Genomic DNA, 19,524 nt, shown 5'->3' on the forward strand with positions numbered 1-19,524 from the left:
AGGGTGTCTCCCGCATCTTGCTTGCTTCCAGGAAAGACTCCACTAAGAGAAGTTACTTCTTCCATTGGAGGAGGTTTGCCGTCTGGTGTGACAGCAAGGCCCTAGATCCTCGCTCTTGTCCTACACAGACCCTGCTTGAATACCTTCTGCACTTGTCTGAGTCCGGTCTCAAGACCAACTCTGTAAGGGTTCACCTTAGTGCAATCAGTGCATACCATTACCGTGTGGAAGGTAAGCCGATCTCAGGACAGCCTTTAGTTGTTCGCTTCATGAGAGGTTTGCTTTGGTCAAAGCCCCCTGTCAAGCCTCCTACAGTGTCATGGGATCTCAATGTCGTTCGCACCCAGCTGATGAAACCTCCTTTTGAGCCACTGAATTCCTGCCATCTGAAGTACTTGACCTGGAAGGTCATTTTCTTGGTGGCAGTTACTTCAGCTCGTAGAGTCAGTGAGCTTCAGGCCCTGGTAGCCCAGGCCCCGTACACCAAATTTCATCATAACAGAGTAGTCCTCCGCACTCACCCTAAGTTCCTGCCAAAGGTTGTGTCGGAGTTCCATCTGAACCAGTCAATTGTCTTGCCAACATTTTTTCCCCGTCCTCATTCCTGCCCTGCTGAACGTCAGCTGCACACATTGGACTGCAAGAGAGCATTGGCCTTCTACCTGGAGCGGACACAGCCCAACAGACAGTCCGCCCAATTGTTTGTTTCTTTTGACCCCAATAGGAGGGGAGTGGCTGTAGGGAAACGCACCATATCCAATTGGCTAGCAGATTGCATTTCCTTCACTTACGCCCAGGCGGGGCTGGCTCTTGAGGGTCATGTCACGGCTCATAATGTTAGAGCCATGGCTGCGTCGGTAGCCCACTTGAAGTCAGCCTCCATTGAAGAAATTTGCAAAGCTGCGACGTGGTCATCTGTCCACACATTCACATCTCACTACTGCCTGCAGCAGGATACCCGACGCGACAGTCGGTTCGGGCAGTCAGTTCTTCAGAACCTGTTTGGGCTTTAGGATCCAACTCCACCCCCCGAGGGCCCTGTTTGTTCTGTTCCAGGCTACACTCTCAGTTAGTTGGTAAATTTTTTAGGTCAATCTCAGTTATGTCCTCGCCGTTGCGAGGCCCAATTGACCATGGTTGTTGTTTTGAGTGAGCCTGGGGGCTAGGGATACCCCATCAGTGAGAACAAGCAGCCTGCTTGTCCTCGGAGAAAGCGAATGCTACATACCTGTAGAAGGTATTCTCCGAGGACAGCAGGCTGATTGTTCTCACAAACCCGCCCGCCTCCCCTTTGGAGTTGAGTCTTCCCTTGAAGTGTATTGTCTTGCTACATACTGGACTGGCCGGCTCGAGCCGGTTTCGGGTGGGAAGACGGCCGCGCATGTGCGGTGCGCATGGGCGCGCGAGGACTAGCAAAGGCCTTTGCTAGTAAACTTTCCGATGGAGGGGGCTGCCGAGGACGTCAACCCATCAGTGAGAACAATCAGCCTGCTGTCCTCGGAGAATACCTTCTACAGGTATGTAGCATTCGCTATGCCAGGACAGAGTAATGTACTTAAACCTCAGCTAGAGTGTCATAATACACAGTGAAAAAATTGATTAATACATGGAATAAAGAAGGAAGTAGTTGGAGGGTGGGGCTGTTAAATCTGCTAATGTCATTTTATTCTTTTGAGTTGATAGTTTTCTGTCCTTAGTAGGTAAAAGTAATTAGGCTTGGACAGTAGCCAGCTGCCTGTATCTTTATTTCCTTATTTATCTTTCACATTATCTACATTTTTAGATTATCGTTGTTAGTAAATATCTTACCTTGTTAGTAAATATCTTACCTGTCTTTTTTTTCAGGCAACAGCTGAACAGATTCGCCTTGCTCAGATGATTTATGACAAGAGTGATGCTGACTTTGAAGATAAGGTTAAACAAGTAAGTTACATATACTGTTCGTAGTCAACTTGCTATTCCTTGCCATCTACTACTACTACTACTATTTAGCATTTCTATAGCACTACAAGGCGTACGCAGCGCTGCACAAACATAGAAGAAAGACAGTCCCTGCTCAAAGAGCTTACAATCTAATAGACAAAAAATAAATAAAGTAAGCAAATCAAATCAATTAATGGGCCGAGGTTGGCCAGAGTGAGCAGGCAGGCCTGTCTGTGCCACCCACATTGCTGGCAGCCACTGCTCAATCTGTAAGAGTCTGCAGCTTAGTATAGCTGTTGGCTCAGGGGATGGGGGAGGGTGCTGAAGCTGCCTGCTTTGTTCCCTGCATTGAAGTGTCAGGACTGACTTCAGTGGGAACAGCAACCATATTTGATTCTCTTTTTCTTCTGCTGCTGTTTTAATGCAGCAGGATAGCTTTTGGACCCCCATTAGGGCTTGAAGTGGTGGGGGCATATCTCTCCCAACCACTCCAGGTCATCCTTAAGAGGGGGAAGTCCTGATGGGTCCCTAGCTCTATTCAGCTTCTGAGCTTAATCCAAATGCTTAAGCAAGCCTTGCAGGTGGAGGCTGGACCCTTTGGCCAGCAGTGGGGCCCCTAGGGACCTGGAAGCTCCTAGCTGGGGTCCCATTCTGGGGGTCAAGTGCTACTGGGGATGATGGGGCCCTCCAATGTTACAGGTAGTTTTGGATATACCACAGAGGATCAGGGGTCTTTCTCGGACCTTCAGTCTTCCTCATCCTCTGATCTTGAAGATTCTCGTTCCAGAGAGGATGAAAAGGAGCGGTCCCATGTTATGAGGCTCTTCGTTGGGAGGAGCTGGACTCTTAGAGGCCTTGAGGATGCTCAAGGCTTCCACTGCAGACCCCCTCTGTTGGAGCACATTTTCTGCTTCACAGGATCCTCACTCGTATGATGGTGGAGTGGGAGTCCCCAGATGGGGCTCTTAAAGGACCATGGCCTTGTATTGTCTTTATGCCTTTGTTCCTGAGGACGTGGAGATATATTGGATATACCCCAAAAAGTCTGCTGTCCCGAAGCAAGGATGTTTGGCTCTCTGTGAGCTCCACGAGAAGCTTTTGCCTCAGTTGGCATCATGGTTGCCATCTGTGGTGGCTATATGGTGAGGGCCATGTTGCGCTGGCTTCAGCAGCTGCCAGAGTTCCTGGTGGTTTCTCGTCTGGAGTCTGGCACAGCCTTCTTGGCGGACGTTCTTTATGACTGTCTTTCCTCTCAATTAAGGGATCAGACTTAAAGGTTACACTTTTCTTCTCCAGGCTGGGGCCAGATTAAACAGTTAACCTCAACAAAGGAAACCCAGCGCCTAAAAACTTTTAACTCAACTTTAAATGCAGCAATTTTCAATAAGACAGTTTTCAGTGAAACAATTCTCTCTAAATTATAAACATTTTTTAACCATATATTTATATTTTTTGTAAAGGTTTTTTAAAATCTAGAGTGAACCTCAGCAGCACTTAGCTTGTGGTGGCGATTCATTTAATAAGAGGTAAAAATAACTCTTAACTCTCTTAATTCGCCATTCCATATCATCAAGCTGATCAATCCATAGACTGGTGGGTTGTGTCCATCTACCAGCAGGTGGAGATAGAGAGCAAACTTTTGCCTCCCTATATGTGGTCATGTGCTGCCGGAAACTCCTCAGTATGTTCTCTATCTCAGCAGGTGGTGGTCACACACAGCAGCAGCTCTGGCTAGGCCTCCAAGCCTAATTTTTAGGTTTTGTTGAGTGCCTGGGGTTGAGGGCTCTTTTGAGCAAGTGCAAACCTGGTGGTGCCAGGTCCCTCCTTTTCTCCCCCCTCCCGCTGGCTCCGTTAAAAAAAAAAAAAAAAAAATTTTGAACGGCCTTAAAGGCGTTTATTTCGACGTTTGTTTAAGCGTCTATTGCAGCTACTCACTGAGACACCAGGTCGTTACAACTCGGAGCGGACAGCAGGTAATTTTACCTTTTTATAGCGGGCGGGGGTTCCCCGATTCTTCTCCTCGTGGCACATGGCGTCGGAGGGCGAGGGCGCAAAGGGTCGCTCCCCGGGTCGCTTGAGCGCTTCTAGAGGGGATGCGGGGGTCTTAAAGCCTGATTCGCCCTTGTTGGGTGACAGTTTCGTGACCGATGAATGTCCCGGTCCTTCCTCCGGCGTGGCGGTTTTTCCCGCCATAAACGCCCATCCCCCGCTCCTCGCCTCCGCCATCTTGGCCGGCCACGCGGCTCGGTCGGCTTCTTCTTGGGCCGCCCTTGAGGTTGGAGACATTAATGCCATGAACGCCCTTAATTTGGGCGACGGCACAGAAGCGGCTGAAGTTAAGAGCCGTTCTTCCCGCGCGGCTCCTTTGCGGAGTTTCGCGCCGGACGCCATTTTGGATGCGCAGCATGTCTCTCCCCCGCTGTTGCGAGCGCCGGTTGAGAGCGCGCCTAGGGCTGTTGCCCAGGCTGCGGAAGTGCACAGTCTGGGGGGTTTCTCCCCCGAGTTTGTTTTGCTGCTGCATCAGGCCTTCCTCATGCACAACGCTGCCCCCGCTCCCTCGTCTGGTAAAGAGGTTGAGGTTCCCAGAGGTAAACGCCCTCGGGTTGATTCCCAGGCCTTGGAGGAATTTGTCTCCTCCGATGTAGATGAGGGCAGCGTGTCTGAGGTCTCCCAACGGTCCTTTGCGGATTCCTTGGAGGAGACGGATCCCCGCTCGGATGGAGCGGATGACCCCTCTGCAGCGCGGCTTTTTCGCCCAGAGGATTTGCCCAACCTGTTGTTACAGGCCATGGACACTTTGAAGATATCCTCTCCGGAGGACGTCTCTCCCTCAGCCCCTGTTGGCTCTGCCATTATGCTGGGGACGAAGCGCCCGCCTAGAACCTTCCACGTGCATGTTGCCATGCACACCTTAATTTCGGCTCAATGGGATGTCCCAGAAGCGAGCCTTAAAGTGGCTAGGGCTATGTCCCGCCTCTATCCTTTGGCTGTGAGTGAACGTGAGGCCTATCTGTGGCCTACCGTGGATTCTTTAATCACTGCGGTGACTAAGAAAACGGCATTGCCGGTGGAAGGTGGCACGGCCCTAAAGGACGCCCAAGACAGGAGATTGGAGGCGGCCTTAAGGTCGTCCTTTGAGGCGGCTGCTTTAAGTTTGCAGGCCTCAGTTTGCGGCTCCTATGTGGCCAGGGCGTGCCTGACTATGGTGCAGCGGGCTTCCCCCTCGGATCATTCCTTGAGGGCTGATTGGCCAGCCCTGGAATCGGGCTTAGCCTATTTGGCAGACTTGCTGTATGATGTCTTGAGAGCCTCAGCTAAAGGCATGGCTCAGACAGTCTCTGCGCGGCGGTGGCTTTGGCTGAAACATTGGTCTGCTGACCACGCCTCTAAATCCCGCCTGGCTAGATTGCCTTTTAAAGGCAAGCTGCTCTTTGGGGTCGAGCTGGACAAAATCGTGACCGATCTCGGCACGTCTAAGGGCAAGAAGTTACTGGAGGTCAGGGCTCGGGCTAGTGCTCGTCCCGGTACCTCCAGAGGACGGTTTCAGGAAGCCCGTCGGTACCGCCCGGGCAGGTCGGGTGCTTCTGCCCCCTCTTCCGTTAAGAGGAATTTCTCCCCCAAGCAGCATTCCTTTCGCAGAGACCGCCGTCCCGGAGGTGCTCCCTCCGGTCCTCCCCCAGGGTCTCGTACCCAATGACGGGGTCTTGGTCCACGCCCCAGTGCAGATTGGAGGACGGCTGTCCTCGTTTCTGGGCGAGTGGACCACAATCACGTCAGACGCTTGGGTGCTGGAAGTCATCAGAGACGGCTACAAGCTAGAGTTCTGCCGACACTTAAGAGACGGGTTTGTACTCTCTCCCTGCAAGTCTCCGGTCAAAGCTGTGGCAGTGCAGCAGACTTTGGACAATCTGATCCGCCTGGGGGCGGTCGTTCCGGTGCCAGAAAGTCAGCTTGGCAAGGGGCGTTACTCCATTTACTTTGTGGTACCAAAGAAAGGAGGTTCTGTCCGGCCTATCCTCGACCTCAAAGGGGTCAATCGGGCCTTGAAAGTGCGGCACTTTCGCATGGAGACTCTCCGCTCTGTTATAGCGGCAGTGAAGGCAGGGGAGTACCTGGCATCCTTGGACATTAAGGAAGCATACCTGCATATTCCCATCTGGCCTCCTCATCAACGCTTTCTGCGTTTTGCAGTCCTGGGCCGACACTTCCAGTTCAGAGCCCTCCCGTTCGGGTTGGCTACTGCTCCGTGGACCTTTTCCAAAGTAATGGTGGTCATAGCGGCCTTCCTGCGAAAGGAAGGAGTACAAGTCCATCCTTATCTGGACGACTGGTTGATCCGAGCCCCCTCTTATGCAGAGTGCGGCAAAGCTGTGGACCGGGTAGTTGCTCTTTTGGAGCTCCCTGGGATGGATCATCAACTGGGAGAAGAGCCAGCTGCGCCCGACTCAGTCCCTGGAGTATCTGGGAGTTCGATTCGACACCCAAGTGGGCAGAGTGTTCCTGCCAGACAATCGGATTGTCAAACTTCAGGCTCAGGTGGACCAGTTCCTAGTAGCCTCTCCTCTTCGGGCTTGGGACTATGTGCAGCTGTTGGGCTCTATGACGGCCACGATGGAAGTAGTGCCCTGGGCCAGGGCTCATATTAGACCACTACAACACTCTCTGCTGCAGCGCTGGACTCCGATGTCGGAGGATTATGCTGTGCGCCTTCCCTTGGACCCAGCAGTGCGCAAGGCGCTGAGCTGGTGGATGCAGACAGACAAGTTGTCTGCGGGAATGCCTCTGGTGACCCCAGAGTGGATTGTCGTCACGACGGACGCCTCGTTGTCGGGCTGGGGTGCCCACTGCTTGGGAAGGACAGCGCAGGGGCTCTGGTCTCCTGCAGAGGCAAAGTGGTCTATCAACCTCCTGGAACTCAGAGCCATTCGGTTGGCGCTTTTGGAGTTCATCCCGGTACTGGTGCTGAAGCCTGTACGGGTCCTGTCGGACAATGCCACGGCTGTGGCCTATGTCAACCGCCAGGGAGGTACCAAGAGCGCCCCTCTAGCCAAGGAGGCTATGAACCTTTGCCAGTGGGCGGAAGCGAACCTGGAGCAGCTTTCAGCGGCCCACATTGCCGGAGTCATGAATGTCAAGGCGGACTTTCTCAGTCGCCATACCTTGGAGCCCGGAGAGTGGCAGCTATCTGCTCAGGCGTTCTTGGACATCACGAAGCGCTGGGGCCAGCCGAGCCTGGATCTGATGGCGTCATCGGCCAATTGCCAAGTGCCGCGCTTTTTCAGCAGAGGACGGGACCCTCGATCCCTGGGAGTAGATGCTCTTCTCCAACAGTGGCCGACACAAGAGCTTCTCTATGTGTTCCCGCCCTGGCCCATGTTGGGCAGGGTGCTAGACCGGGTGGCAAAGCATCCCGGCAGGGTAATCCTGGTGGGTCCGGATTGGCCCAGACGTCCCTGGTATGCGGACTTGATCAGGCTCTCAGTCGACGATCCTCTGCGGCTGCCAGTGGAGCAGGGCCTGTTACATCAGGGTCCCGTGGTGATGGAGGATCCCTCCCCCTTTGGTCTTACGGCCTGGCTATTGAGCGGCAGCGTCTGAGGAAGAAGGGCTTCTCAGACAAGGTCATCGCCACTATGCTGAGAGCGAGGAAGCGCTCTACTTCTACTGCTTACGCCAGGGTTTGGCGTATCTTTGCAGCGTGGTGTGAAGCAGGCTCACTTTCTCCCTTCACTGCTCCAATTTCTTCAGTGTTGGCGTTCCTACAAGAAGGTCTGGAGAAAGGCCTGTCGCTCAGTTCCCTTAAAGTCCAGGTAGCGGCTCTGGCTTGCTTCAGGGGCCGCCTGAAGGGTGCTTCCCTAGCTTCGCAGCCAGATGTGGTGCGCTTTCTCAAGGGAGTTAATCACCTGCGCCCGCCTCTGCACTCAGTGGTGCCTGCGTGGAATCTCAACCTGGTGCTAAGAGCATTGCAGAAGCCGCCGTTTGAACCCTTGTCGAGGGCATCTCTGAAAGACCTGACGTTGAAAGCAGTCTTTTTGGTGGCTATCACTTCAGCCAGAAGAGTTTCCGAGCTCCAGGCGCTCTCTTGTCGAGAGCCTTTTCTGCAGTTCACTGAGGCAGGAGTGACTATTCGCACAGTGCCTTCCTTTCTGCCCAAGATTGTTTCTCGCTTCCATGTGAATCAGCAGCTCTGTCTCCCTTCCTTTCGTAGGGAGGACTACCCAGAGGAGTACTCTGCTCTTAAATATCTGGATGTGAGACGAGTCATCATCAGATACTTGGAAGTGACCAATGATTTCCGGAAATCGGATCATCTGTTTGTCCTGTTTGCAGGTCCTCGTAAGGGTCTGCAGGCTGCTAAGCCTACAGTGGCAAGATGGGTCAAGGAAGCCATTGCAGCGGCTTATGTGGCGGCGGGGAAGGTGCCGCCTATCCAGCTGAAGGCTCACTCCACAAGAGCTCAGGCGGCCTCGATGGCAGAGGCCGGTTCCATCTCCTTGGAAGAGATATGCAAGGCGGCAACTTGGGCTTCGGCCCATACATTCTCCAAGCATTACCGCTTGACTGTGGCTGCTCGGGCGGAGGCCCGGTTTGGAGCTTCAGTGTTGCGGTCAGGGATTTCTATGTCCCGCCCTGGGTGAGTACTGCTTCGGTACATCCCACCAGTCTATGGATTGATCAGCTTGATGATATGGAAGGTAAAATTATGTATAATCATACCTGATAATTTTCTTTCCATTAATCATAGCTGATCAATCCATAGCCCCTCCCAGATATCTGTACTGTTTTTATTCTGGTTGCATTTCAGGTTCAAGTTTAGTCTTCAGTTACTTCAGAAAGACTTCGTGTTCAAGTTTTTTCACTTGGATTCTTCAAGAGTTAAGACGAGTTTGTGTTACAGTGAGCTGCTGCATTCCTCTCCCCTCCGTTTTACGGGGCTGGATTGAGACTTAAAATTCTGCCGGCACTCCCTCCCGCTTCGTGCGGCTGTAGGGCAGCTTTGTACCCCTCCCGCTTCGGCGGTGTTAGGGTCAGTCAGCTCCTCCCGCGGTTGCGGTTGCAGGATAAGCCAGATCCCCCCGCATCGGTGGGTGTGGTGTCCCTCCCCCGCTCCGCGGGGATGAGCTGGACGGATTCCCCTCCCCCACTTGTGTGGGGATGAGCTGGGTTAATTCCCCTCCCCCGTTTTGGCGGTGGTGAGCTGGGCAGAGTGTCCCTTCGTGGGTGTAATTCTCTAAGTGCTGAGTCCTGCGGATGGAGCTTTGATATCGACATACTGAGGAGTTTCCGGCAGCACATGACCACATATAGGGAGGCAAAAGTTTGCTCTCTATCTCCACCTGCTGGTAGATGGACACAACCCACCAGTCTATGGATTGATCAGCTATGATTAATGGAAAGAAAATTATCAGGTATGATTATACATAATTTTACCTTGCCTCTTCATAGGTCCAGATTCCTCATCATATTAACTCGCATATATTTTATTTGATTTTCTTATAAATATATATTTTAAAACTTAAAAATAGAACTTACCTTTTAAATGCTGTTATGAACAACAGGACCACTGGCCAACATGCGGCATGTTTCGCTATAAGTTTAATAATGGCGTTCAATGCGTGGACCCAACCCTTACGCAGCTATAGCGAAACATGCCACATGTTATTTTTACCTCTTAATAAATGATTGTCTTTCCTCCCAGTCAGTGGCTGTATCTCTAGAATTCTCTGGAATTCGTTGCCAGAGAATGTAGTAAAAGCAGTTAGTAGGGTTTAAAAAAGGTTTGTATATCTTTCTAAAAGAAAAGTCCATAAACCATTATTAAAATGACTTGGGGAAAATCCACTGTTTATTTCTAGGATAAGCAGCATAAAATGTGTTGTACTGTTTTGGGATCTTGATTGGCCACTGTTGGAAATGGGGTGCTGGGCTTGATGGACCTTCATTCTATCCCAGTGTGGCAATACTTATGTACTTATGAGTCAGCACTGGCTGTGGCTCTGCCATTGCGTCGCGGATGTGGCTTCCAAGAAGCTTCTCAGTCAGCTACCCTTTTGTGTGCAGTTGTTCAGAGAAGACCTGGAAAAGCTGATGATGGACATGGAGGAGGTGCACCCATCTTCTGGAGCTGCAACATATAGGGGCTGTCAGCAGTCTTTGGCTGCTAGAGGCCGCTCCAGGGGAGTGGATGGGTTTTGGCTGGCTAGGCACTCTCTATCTTAGGCCCTAGGGTCTGGTAGGCCCTTCAGACCAAGCTGCTTTCATGGGCCCAAAATAGCTGGTGAATCTGGCCCCTCCAGCAGGGCTGGAGCAGCCCAACCTGCCCAATATATGTGTGTTGCGCCCTTCAGTGGATCTGTTAGAGGGCAGGGTGGCTATCTTCGTCCACAAGTGGGCCAGCATTACCTCAGATCAGTGGGTTCTGGATGTGGTTGGAAAAGGTTGTTCCCTGGAGTTTGCCTATGCCTTTCCAGATGCCTTGATGGTGTCTTCATGTGGCTTGGAGCTAAAGTGACAGGCTGTTGCTTTTGCTTTGCAACATTTTCTAAACTTGGGTGTGGTGAAACCCTTTCTGTTAGAGGAGCGGTGTTGGGGTGGGTGATAGTCCATTTATTTTGTGGTCCAAAGAAGGGAGGGTCCTTTTGGCCCATTGTGGATTTAAAGGGAGTGAATGCTTGCCCAAGTATAGCACTTGGGCAAGTGGAGGAGTGGCCTAGTGGTTAGGGTGGTGGACTTTGGTCTTGAGGAACTGAGTTCGATTCCCAGCACAGGCAGCTCCTTGTGACTCTGGGCAAGTCACTTAACCCTCCATTGCCTGCCGCATAGACCCTGCCATGAGTGGGAAAGCGCGGGGTACAAATGTAACAAAAATAAATAAAATAAACTACAGCACTTTCACAATAAAACTATCAGGTCTTTGATCACCTTGGTTCATCCAGAAAAATTCTTGGTATTCTTGGACCTCAAGGAGGCCTACCTACACATTTGTTTTGGATCACCACAAGTGGTACCTCCACTTCTGTGTGCTTGGGCACCATTTCCAGTTTTGAGCTTTGCCCTTCAGACTGGCCATATTCTCATGCATCTTTTCCAAAGGGATGGTATTGGTAGTGGCCCACCTGAGGCGCCAGGGCATCTGGGTGCATCCCAGATGCTGACTCATAGGCAGAGCCCAGGGGAGCGTCTCCTGGAGGGCGTGGGCTGGGCAGTGAATCACCTGAAGAGGCAGTTGGTTCCTATCTAGGAGAAAGACTTCAGCAGCGGATTGCAGATTCTCCTTGCTGGGGGGATAATATTTTTGGAGAAAAGGTCGAACAGGTGGTAGAGCAGCTCCACCAGCGGGACACCACTTTCGACAAATTCTCCCGCCGGACGCCTTCAGCTTCTACCTCAACTGGTAGAAGTTTTTATGGGGGAAGGTGGACTGTTCCCTATTCGAGTAAGTGTAGGTACAATCCTCCCTCTCGCCAGTCTGCTGTCCAGGCAAAACCCCAGCGCGCACGTTCCCGTCAACAGCGTGCGACCCAGCAGGCCCCTGCGGCTCCCCAGCAAAAGCCAGGGATAGGCTTTTGGACTGGCTCCAGCAGAGCATAGCTGAAATCAAAGTGTCCATGCCGGACGATCTACCGGTCAGGGGGAGGTTAAAATTTTTTCACCAAAGGTGGCCTCTCATAATCTCCAACCAGTGGGTTCTCAAATAGTCCGGTTGGGATACTCCCTCAATTTGATCACAAAGCCTCCAAATTGTCCGCCGGGAGCTCAGTCCTTCAGCTTCCAGCACAAGCAGGTACTTGCAGAGGAACTCTCCGCCCTTCTCAGCACCAATGTGGTTGAGCCCATGCCACCGGGGCAAGAAGGGCTGGGATTCTATTCCAGGTACTTCCTTGTGGAAAAGAAAACGGGGGATGCGTCCCATCCTAGACCTAAGGGCCCTGAACAAATATCTGGTCCGAGAAAAGTTCAGGATGCTTTCCCTGGGCACCCTTCTTCCCATAATTCAGGCGAACGATCGGCTATGCTTTCTGGACTTAAGGGATGCTTAAACTCACATCCCGATACTGCCAGCTCACAGACATATATTCGATTCCGCTTGGGAACATGGCATTTTCAGTACTGTGTGCTACCCTTTGGTCTCGCCTCCACGCCCAGGGTATTTACCAAATGCCTGGCTGTTGTAGTGGCGTCTCTACGCAGACTGGGAGTGCATGTGTTCCCTTATCTCGACGATTGGCTGCTGAAGAACACCTCCGAGGCAGGAGCTCTACAGTCCATGCAGATGAGTAATCGACTCCTGGAGCTGCTAGGGTTTGTGATAAATTATCCAAAGTCCCACCTTCTTCCAGTTCAGAAACTCGAATTCATAGGAGCTCTGCTGAACTCTCAGTCGGCTCATGCCTACCTTCCGGAAGCGAGGGCCGACGATCTTCTGTCTCTCGTTTCCTGGGTATGGGCATCTCAGCAGATCACAGCTTGGCAGATGTTGAGGTTATTCGGCCATATGGCCTCCACAGTGCATGTGACTCCTATGGCTTACCTTCACATGAGATCAGCTCAATGGACCCTAGCTTCCCAGTGGTACCAGGCTGCTGGGGATCAAGAGGATGTAGTCCGGCTGTCCATGAGTTTTCTTCAATCCCTGCATTGGTGGACAATTTGGTCCAATCTGACTCTGGGACGTCCCTTCCAAATTCCTCAGCCACAAAAAGTGCTGACCACGGATGCGTCTCTCCTGGGGTGGGGAGCTCATGTCGATGGGCTTCACACCCAAGGGAATTGGTCCCTCCAGGAACAAGGTCTACAGATCAATCTCCTGGAGTTGCGAGCGGTCTGGAATGCTCTAAAGGCTTTCAAGGATCAGCTGTCCAAACAAATTATTCAAATTCAGACAGACAATCAGGTTGCCATGTATTACATCAACAAGCAGGGTGGCATCGGATCTCGCTCTCTGTGTCAGGAGGCCATCAGAATGTGGCTTTGGGCTCGCCGGTACGGCTTGCTTCTTCAGGCCACATATCTGGCAGGCGTAAACAACAGTCTGGCCGACAGGTTGAGCAGGATTATGCAACCTCATGAGTGGTCGCTCAGTTCCAGAGTGGTACGCCAGATCTTCCAAGCGTGGGGCACCCTCTTGGTGGATCTTTTTGCTACTCGGGCCAATCACAAAGTCCCTCAGTTCTGTTCCAGACTTCAGGCCCACGGCAGACTAGTGTCTGATGCTTTTCTCCTGCATTGGGGAGAGGGCCTCCTGTATGCTTATCCTCCCATACCTTTGGGGAAGACTTTGTTGAAACTCAAGCAAGATCGAGGCACCATGATCCTGATCGCTCCCTTTTGGCCGCGTCAGATCTGGTTCCCTCTCTTCTGGAGTTGTCCTCCGAAGAACCGTGGAGATTGGAGTGTTTTCCAACCCTCATTACTCAGAACGAGGGGGCGCTTCTGCATCCCAACCTCCGGTCCCTGGCTTTCACGGCCTGGATGTTGAGAACGTAGATTTTGCCTCCTTGGGTCTCTCAGAGGGTGTCTCCCGAGTCTTACTTGCTTCCAGGAAAGATTCCACTAAAAAGAGTTACTTCTTTCTATGGCGGAGGTTTGCAGTCTGGTGTGACAGCAAGGCCCTAGATCCTCGCTCGTGTCCTACACAGATCCTGCTTGAATACCTTTTGCACTTGTCGGAGTCTGGTCTTAAAACCAACTCTGTAAGGGTTCATCTTAGTGCTATTAGTGCATACCATTACCGTGTGGAAGGTAAGCCGATTTCTGGACAGCCTTTAGTTGTTCGCTTCATGAGAGGTTTGCTTTTGTCAAAGCCCCACATCAAACCTCCTACAGTGTCATGGGATCTCAATGTTGTTCTCACCCAGCTGACGAAACCTCCTTTTGAGCCACTGAATTCATGCCATCTGAAGTACTTGACCTGGAAGATCATTTTCTTTGTGGCAGTTACTTCAGCTCGCAGAGTCAGTGAACTTCAAGCCTTGGTAGCTCATCCTCCTTATACCAAATTTCATCATAACAGAGTAGTCCTCTGCACTCACCCTAAGTTCTTGCCGAATATGGTGTCGGAGTTCCATCTGAACCAGTCAATTGTCTTGCCAACATTCTTTCCCCGTCCGCATACCCACCCTGCTGAACGTCAACTGCACACATTGGACTGCAAGCGAGCATTGGCCTTCTATCTGGAGCGGACAAGCCCACACAGACAGTCCGCCCAAACGTTTGTTTCTTTTGATCCCAACAGAAGGGGAGTGGCTGTCGGGAAACGCACCATCTCAAATTGCCTAGCAGATTGCATCTCCTTCGCTTACACCCAAGCTGGGCTGACTCTTGAGGGTCATGTCACGGCTCATAGTGTCAGAGCCATGGCAGCGTCAGTGGCCTACTTGAAGTCAGCCACTATCGAAGAGATTTGCAAGGCTGTGACGTGGTCATCTGTCCACACATTCACATCTCATTACTGTCTACAGCAGGATACCCGACGTGACAGTCGGTTCGGGCAGTCGGTGCTACAGAATCTGTTTGGGGTTTAGAATCCAACTCCACCCATCTAGGCCCTTTTTTATTCTGTTCCAGGCTGCACTCTCAGTTAGTTGGTTTAGTTTAGGTCAATCTCAGTTATGTCCTCGCCATTGCGAGGCCCAATTGACCAGTGTTTATTGTTTTGAGTGAACCTGGGGGCTAGGGATACCCCATCAGTGAGAACAAGCAGCCTGCTTGTCCTCGGAGAAAGCGAAAGCTACATACCTGTAAGAGGTATTCTCCGAGGACAGCAGGCTGATTGTTCTCACCATCCCGCCCGCCTCCCCTTTGGAGTTGTGTCTTCCCTTGTCTTTGCTATGTACTGGACTGACGAACACGAGCGCGTTTGGGCGGGAAGACAGTCGCGCATGCGCAGTATGCATATGCGTGCGTACGCGACGGCTAGCAAACGCTTTTGCTAGTGAAGATCTCCGATTGAAGGGGCTGCCGTGGACGTCACCCATCAGTGAGAACAATCAGCCTGCTGTCCTCGGAGAATACCTTCTACAGGTATGTAGCTTTCGCTTTAGGACTTCAATACTGGCCTTCGTTTTTAATAATCTTAAACACTGTAGAATCGTGAATAAAAATACAGACACAAAGGCAGTATTAAAAAAATTACAGTTGTGTGAGTTCTGCATTGTGCATTGCCCTGTACTTTGACAGGACTTGTCAGCCCTACCTTAAGTACATAAGCATTGCCATACTGGGACAGACCGAAGGTCCATCAAGCCCAGCATCCTGTTTCCAATAGTGGCCAATCCAGGTTACAAGTACCTGGCAAGATCCCAAAACAGTACAATACATTTTATCCTGCTTATCCTAGAAATAAGCAGTGGATTTTTCCCCAAGTCATTTTAATAATGGCTTATGGACTTTTCTTTTAGGAAGCTATCCAAACTTATTTAAAACCCTGTTAGCTAACTGCTTTTACTACATTCTCTGGCAACGAACCCCAGAGTTTAATTGCACATTGAGTGAAGAAATATTTTCTCCAATTCGTTTAAAATTTACTACTTTGTAGCTTTATCATGTGCCCCCTAGTCCTACTATTTTTGAAGAATATTTCTTCACTCATCAATATACTGAATCTTAGAAAAAGGGCAATAAATACATAAAACAAACTGAAGTTTTTTCCACACTAAAATAGAGAGAATTATTGGTCACCCAAACAGCACAATGCCCTCAACAAAAGAAACAAGTGGGTATGCTAATGCTTTAGCTGCAGTAAAACAGCTCACAAACAGCCAGTTCCCACCATGAGAGAAATAAACTGCCTATACATCAGGGGCGTATCTGCGTGGGGCCACAGGGGCCTGGGCCCCCGCAGATTTCGCCCTGGCCCCCCTCCCCGCCGTCAACCCTCCCCCGCTGCTTACTCTTGCTGGCGCCGAGGTCCGACCCGCAATCTCCGTTTTTCGTCTTCCTCCGTGGCCATGCTTCCAGGAAGTAACGCTGCAGTGCTGATTTGTTGAATCCAGTTCGGCGTCTGACGTCAGACGTCGAACTGGAGTCAACGAATCAGCACTGCAGCGTTACTTCCTGGAAGCATGGCCACGGAGGAAGACGAAAAACGGAGATTGCGGGTCGGGACCTCGGCGCCAGCAAAAGTAAGCAGCGGGGGAGGGTTGACGGCGGGGAGGGGGTGGAGAGAGGCGGCGGCGGCGGTGGGGGGGGGGGGAGGGAGGCAAAAATGTGCCCCCCCTCTCTGGCTCTGGCCCCCCTTACCGCCGGATTCCAGATACGCCCCTGCTATACATATAAAAAAATAATAGTAGTCAGCTGAGCTCACCTCTGTGCAGTTCTCTTCTGTGGATGACTCACTCACAGTCACTAGTAGTACTCACTGCCCCTTCTCTTCTGGTCTGGCTCTGATCACAGTACCATAGCTGCTGAACTTCTGCTGCCTTCCAGTTCTCTCTGCTTCAGTGCTAGTTGCTCCGTCCTGCTCCCTCCCTCTCTCCTCTGTGACACAGCTGATCTGCTCCTGCTACCTCTGAGAGAAGTCATCCTCCTCTCCTCCTGCAGTGCTCCTGGTGCTGCTGCTTGCTGCTGTCCTCCTCTCTCTCCTACAGCACTGCTGCTGTGCTGCCCATGTGCTTGATCCTAGTGCTTCCTCCTCGGAGATGATTGATGACGAGCATGGTCAGAGTCTGCCTTTATTCACTAGTAACGCGGACCTGGCTGGAGACTGTTGTTCTCAGCAGTATGACTTCATTAACGAAGTCCAACTGGCTGGCAAAAAAGACGAGAAATTTCATTCTCCTGCTTTCGGACTCTGAGTGGCGCCTCAGAGGAGGAGAGCTTGGTGTCTCCGCCCACTAAAAGAAGAAGGGTTGAACCAGCAGCATAGAAAGTAAAGTGTAACCATGCTTTGAAATTTGAATCTTCTGCTGCTCTACTGATATTACCAGGCTAGTAGTGGGCTCCTTTCCGTGACCCGCTGTGGCTTTTTCATGCCGTGTGCGGGTTGCCGGATTTTGGGTGGCTTTTTTTGGGGGGTTGTTTTTTTTTTTGGCCGGCCGTGATTTTTTCGCTGGCCAATAGGACGAGCTCTGTTTGCGTGTGTGTGTGCTCTTCTTTAGCCATGCCGCTGCGACTGCAAGCCTAAAGCGCAGGACTCGGAGGTGGAGGTGACAGCCGAGGAAGGGGCGACCGCCCCGTGGCTTAAATGGATCGCTGCTGCGATTTTGCAATTTGAGCTGACGCACGTCCCCACGGGAATCCCGCATGTATCGTTCCGTCCCCGCAGCACTCACGCTGACCAGGGAGGGAAACCCGCGGGATCCCCGCAAACCCTGTTCTTGTGCAGGGCGCATGGGCGCGCGAGGACTAGCAAAGGCCTTTGCTAGTAAACTTTCCGATGGAGGGGGCTGCCGAGGACGTCAACCCATCAGTGAGAACAATCAGCCTGCTGTCCTTGGAGAATACCTTCTACAGGTATGTAGCATTCGCTTTTTCTCAGCCACTTGCTTGGAGAACCATATCGGTTTCCTTTTTCTCTTGCTTTTATTTACTTTCCTTACATAAAGGTTCGTGGCCTTATTTATAGCTTCTTTCAGCCTGGACCACCGTCCTTCCACTTCTCGTATTTCCTCCCAGCCCATCATCTCCTTCCTCAGGTATTCCCCCATTTTAGTAAAGTCAGCACGCTTGAAATCCAGGACTTTGAGTTTTGAGTGGCCGCTCTCCACTTTAGCTGTAATATCAAACCAAACCGTTTGATGGTCACTGCTGCCCAGGTGGGCACCCACTCGGATATTTGACACGCTATCCCCATTTGTGAGCACCAGATCCAGCGTCGCTCCCTCCCTCGTGGGTTCCGTCACCATTTGTCTGAGCAAACCGCTTTGTAAAGCATCCACGATCTCTCTGCTTCTTTCCGATTCCGCAGACGGAACCTTCCAATCTACATCCGGCAGATTGAAATCTCCCAGCAACTGCACCCCTCTCTTGTTTCCCAACTTTTAAATATATGTTTGTTCATCATCGGGCTGCTTTTAGGCTTTGACTTTGGCCGGGACATCCCTTTTCCTTTTTTTTTTTTTTTACTGTGCTTTGCCCCTTTTTCAGGTACCATCGTGTCGTTTAATTTAGCTAAGTTTTCTGTCCATGTCCATGAAGATTCCCAGTGGCTTCAAGCGCTGTATTCGGTGCAATCGGACTATCTTGGGGAAGGACACCCATTCTTGGTGTCTGCAGTCTCTAGGGCCCGACCCTAAGTACATAAGTAATGCCACACTGGGAAAAGACCAAGGGTCCATCGAGCCCAGCATCCTGTCCACGACAGCAGCCAATCCAGGCCAAGGGCACCTGGCAAGCTTCCCAAACGTACAAACATTCTATACATGCTATTCCTGGAATTGTAGGTTTTTCCCAAGTCCGTTTAGTAGTGGTTTATGGACTTGTCCTTTAGGAAACCGTCTAACCCCTTTTTAAACTCTGCCAAGTTAACCACCTTCACCTCGTTCTCCGGCAGCGAATTCCAGAGTTTAATTACGCGTTGGGTGAAGAAACTTTTTCTCCGATTTGTTTTAAATTTACTACACTGTAGTTTCATCGCATGCCCCCTAGTCCTAGTATTTTTGGAAAGCATGAACAGACGCTTCACATCCACCTGTTCCACTCCACTCATTATTTTATATCTCTATCATGTCTCCCCTCAGCCGTCTCTTCTCCAAGCTGAAAAGCCCTAGCCTCCTTAGTCTTTATTCATAGGGAAGTTGTCCCATCCCTGCTATCATTTTCGTTGCCCTTTGCTGCATTTTTTCCAATTCTACTATATCTTTCTTGAGATGCGGTGACCAGAATTGAACACAACACTCAAGGTGCAGTCGCACCATGGAGCGATACAGTGGCATTATAACATCCTCACACCTGTTTTCCATACCTTTCCTAATAATACCCAACATTCTATTCGCTTTCCTAGCCGCAGCAGCACACTGAGCAGAAGGTTTCAGTGTATTATCGACGACGACACCCAGATCCCTTTCTTGCTCCGTAACTCCTAATGTGGAACCTTGCATGACGTAGCTATAATTTGGGTTCTTTTTTCCCCACATGCATCACCTTGCACTTGCTCGCATTAAATGTCATCTGCCATTTAGCCGCCCAGTCTCCCAGTCTCGTAAGGTCCTTCTGTAATTGTTCACAATCCTGTCGTGAGTTAACGACTTTGAATAACTTGGTGTCATCAGCATATTTAATTACCTCACTAGTTACTCCCATCTCTAAATCATTTATAAATATATTAAAAAGCAGCAGTCCTAGCACAGACCCCTGAGGAACCCCACTAACTACCCTTCTCCATTGTGAATACTGCCCATTTAACCCCACTCTCTGTTTCCTATCCTTCAACCAGTTTTTAATTCACAATAGGACATTTCCTCCTATCCCATGACCCTCCAATTTCCTCTGTAGCCTTTCATGAGGTACCTCGTCAAACGCCTTTTGAAAATCCAGATACACAATGTCAACCAGCTCCCCTTTGTCCACATGTTTGTTTATTCCTTCTAAATATTGAAGTAAATTGGACAGGCAAGATTTCCCCACACAAAAGCCGTGTGGACTTGGTCTCAGTAATCCATG

General features: G+C 50.9%; 1 protein-coding gene across 3 annotated transcripts in view; it reads left to right on the plus strand.

Moving 5' to 3' along the window:
* Positions 1 to 19,524, plus strand: part of LOC115462832 (ubiquitin-associated protein 2-like) — a 434,768-nt gene that overhangs the window by 65,550 nt on the left and 349,694 nt on the right. For all 3 annotated transcript variants that reach the window (XM_030192863.1, XM_030192864.1, XM_030192865.1), the window contains exon 3: positions 1,846 to 1,923. In XM_030192863.1, coding sequence (XP_030048723.1) covers positions 1,846 to 1,923 — 78 coding nt within the window. The remainder of the gene's footprint in view (positions 1 to 1,845; positions 1,924 to 19,524) is intronic.

This window comes from Microcaecilia unicolor, chromosome 2 (genome assembly GCF_901765095.1).
Source record: "Microcaecilia unicolor chromosome 2, aMicUni1.1, whole genome shotgun sequence".
NCBI lineage: Eukaryota > Metazoa > Chordata > Amphibia > Gymnophiona > Siphonopidae > Microcaecilia > Microcaecilia unicolor.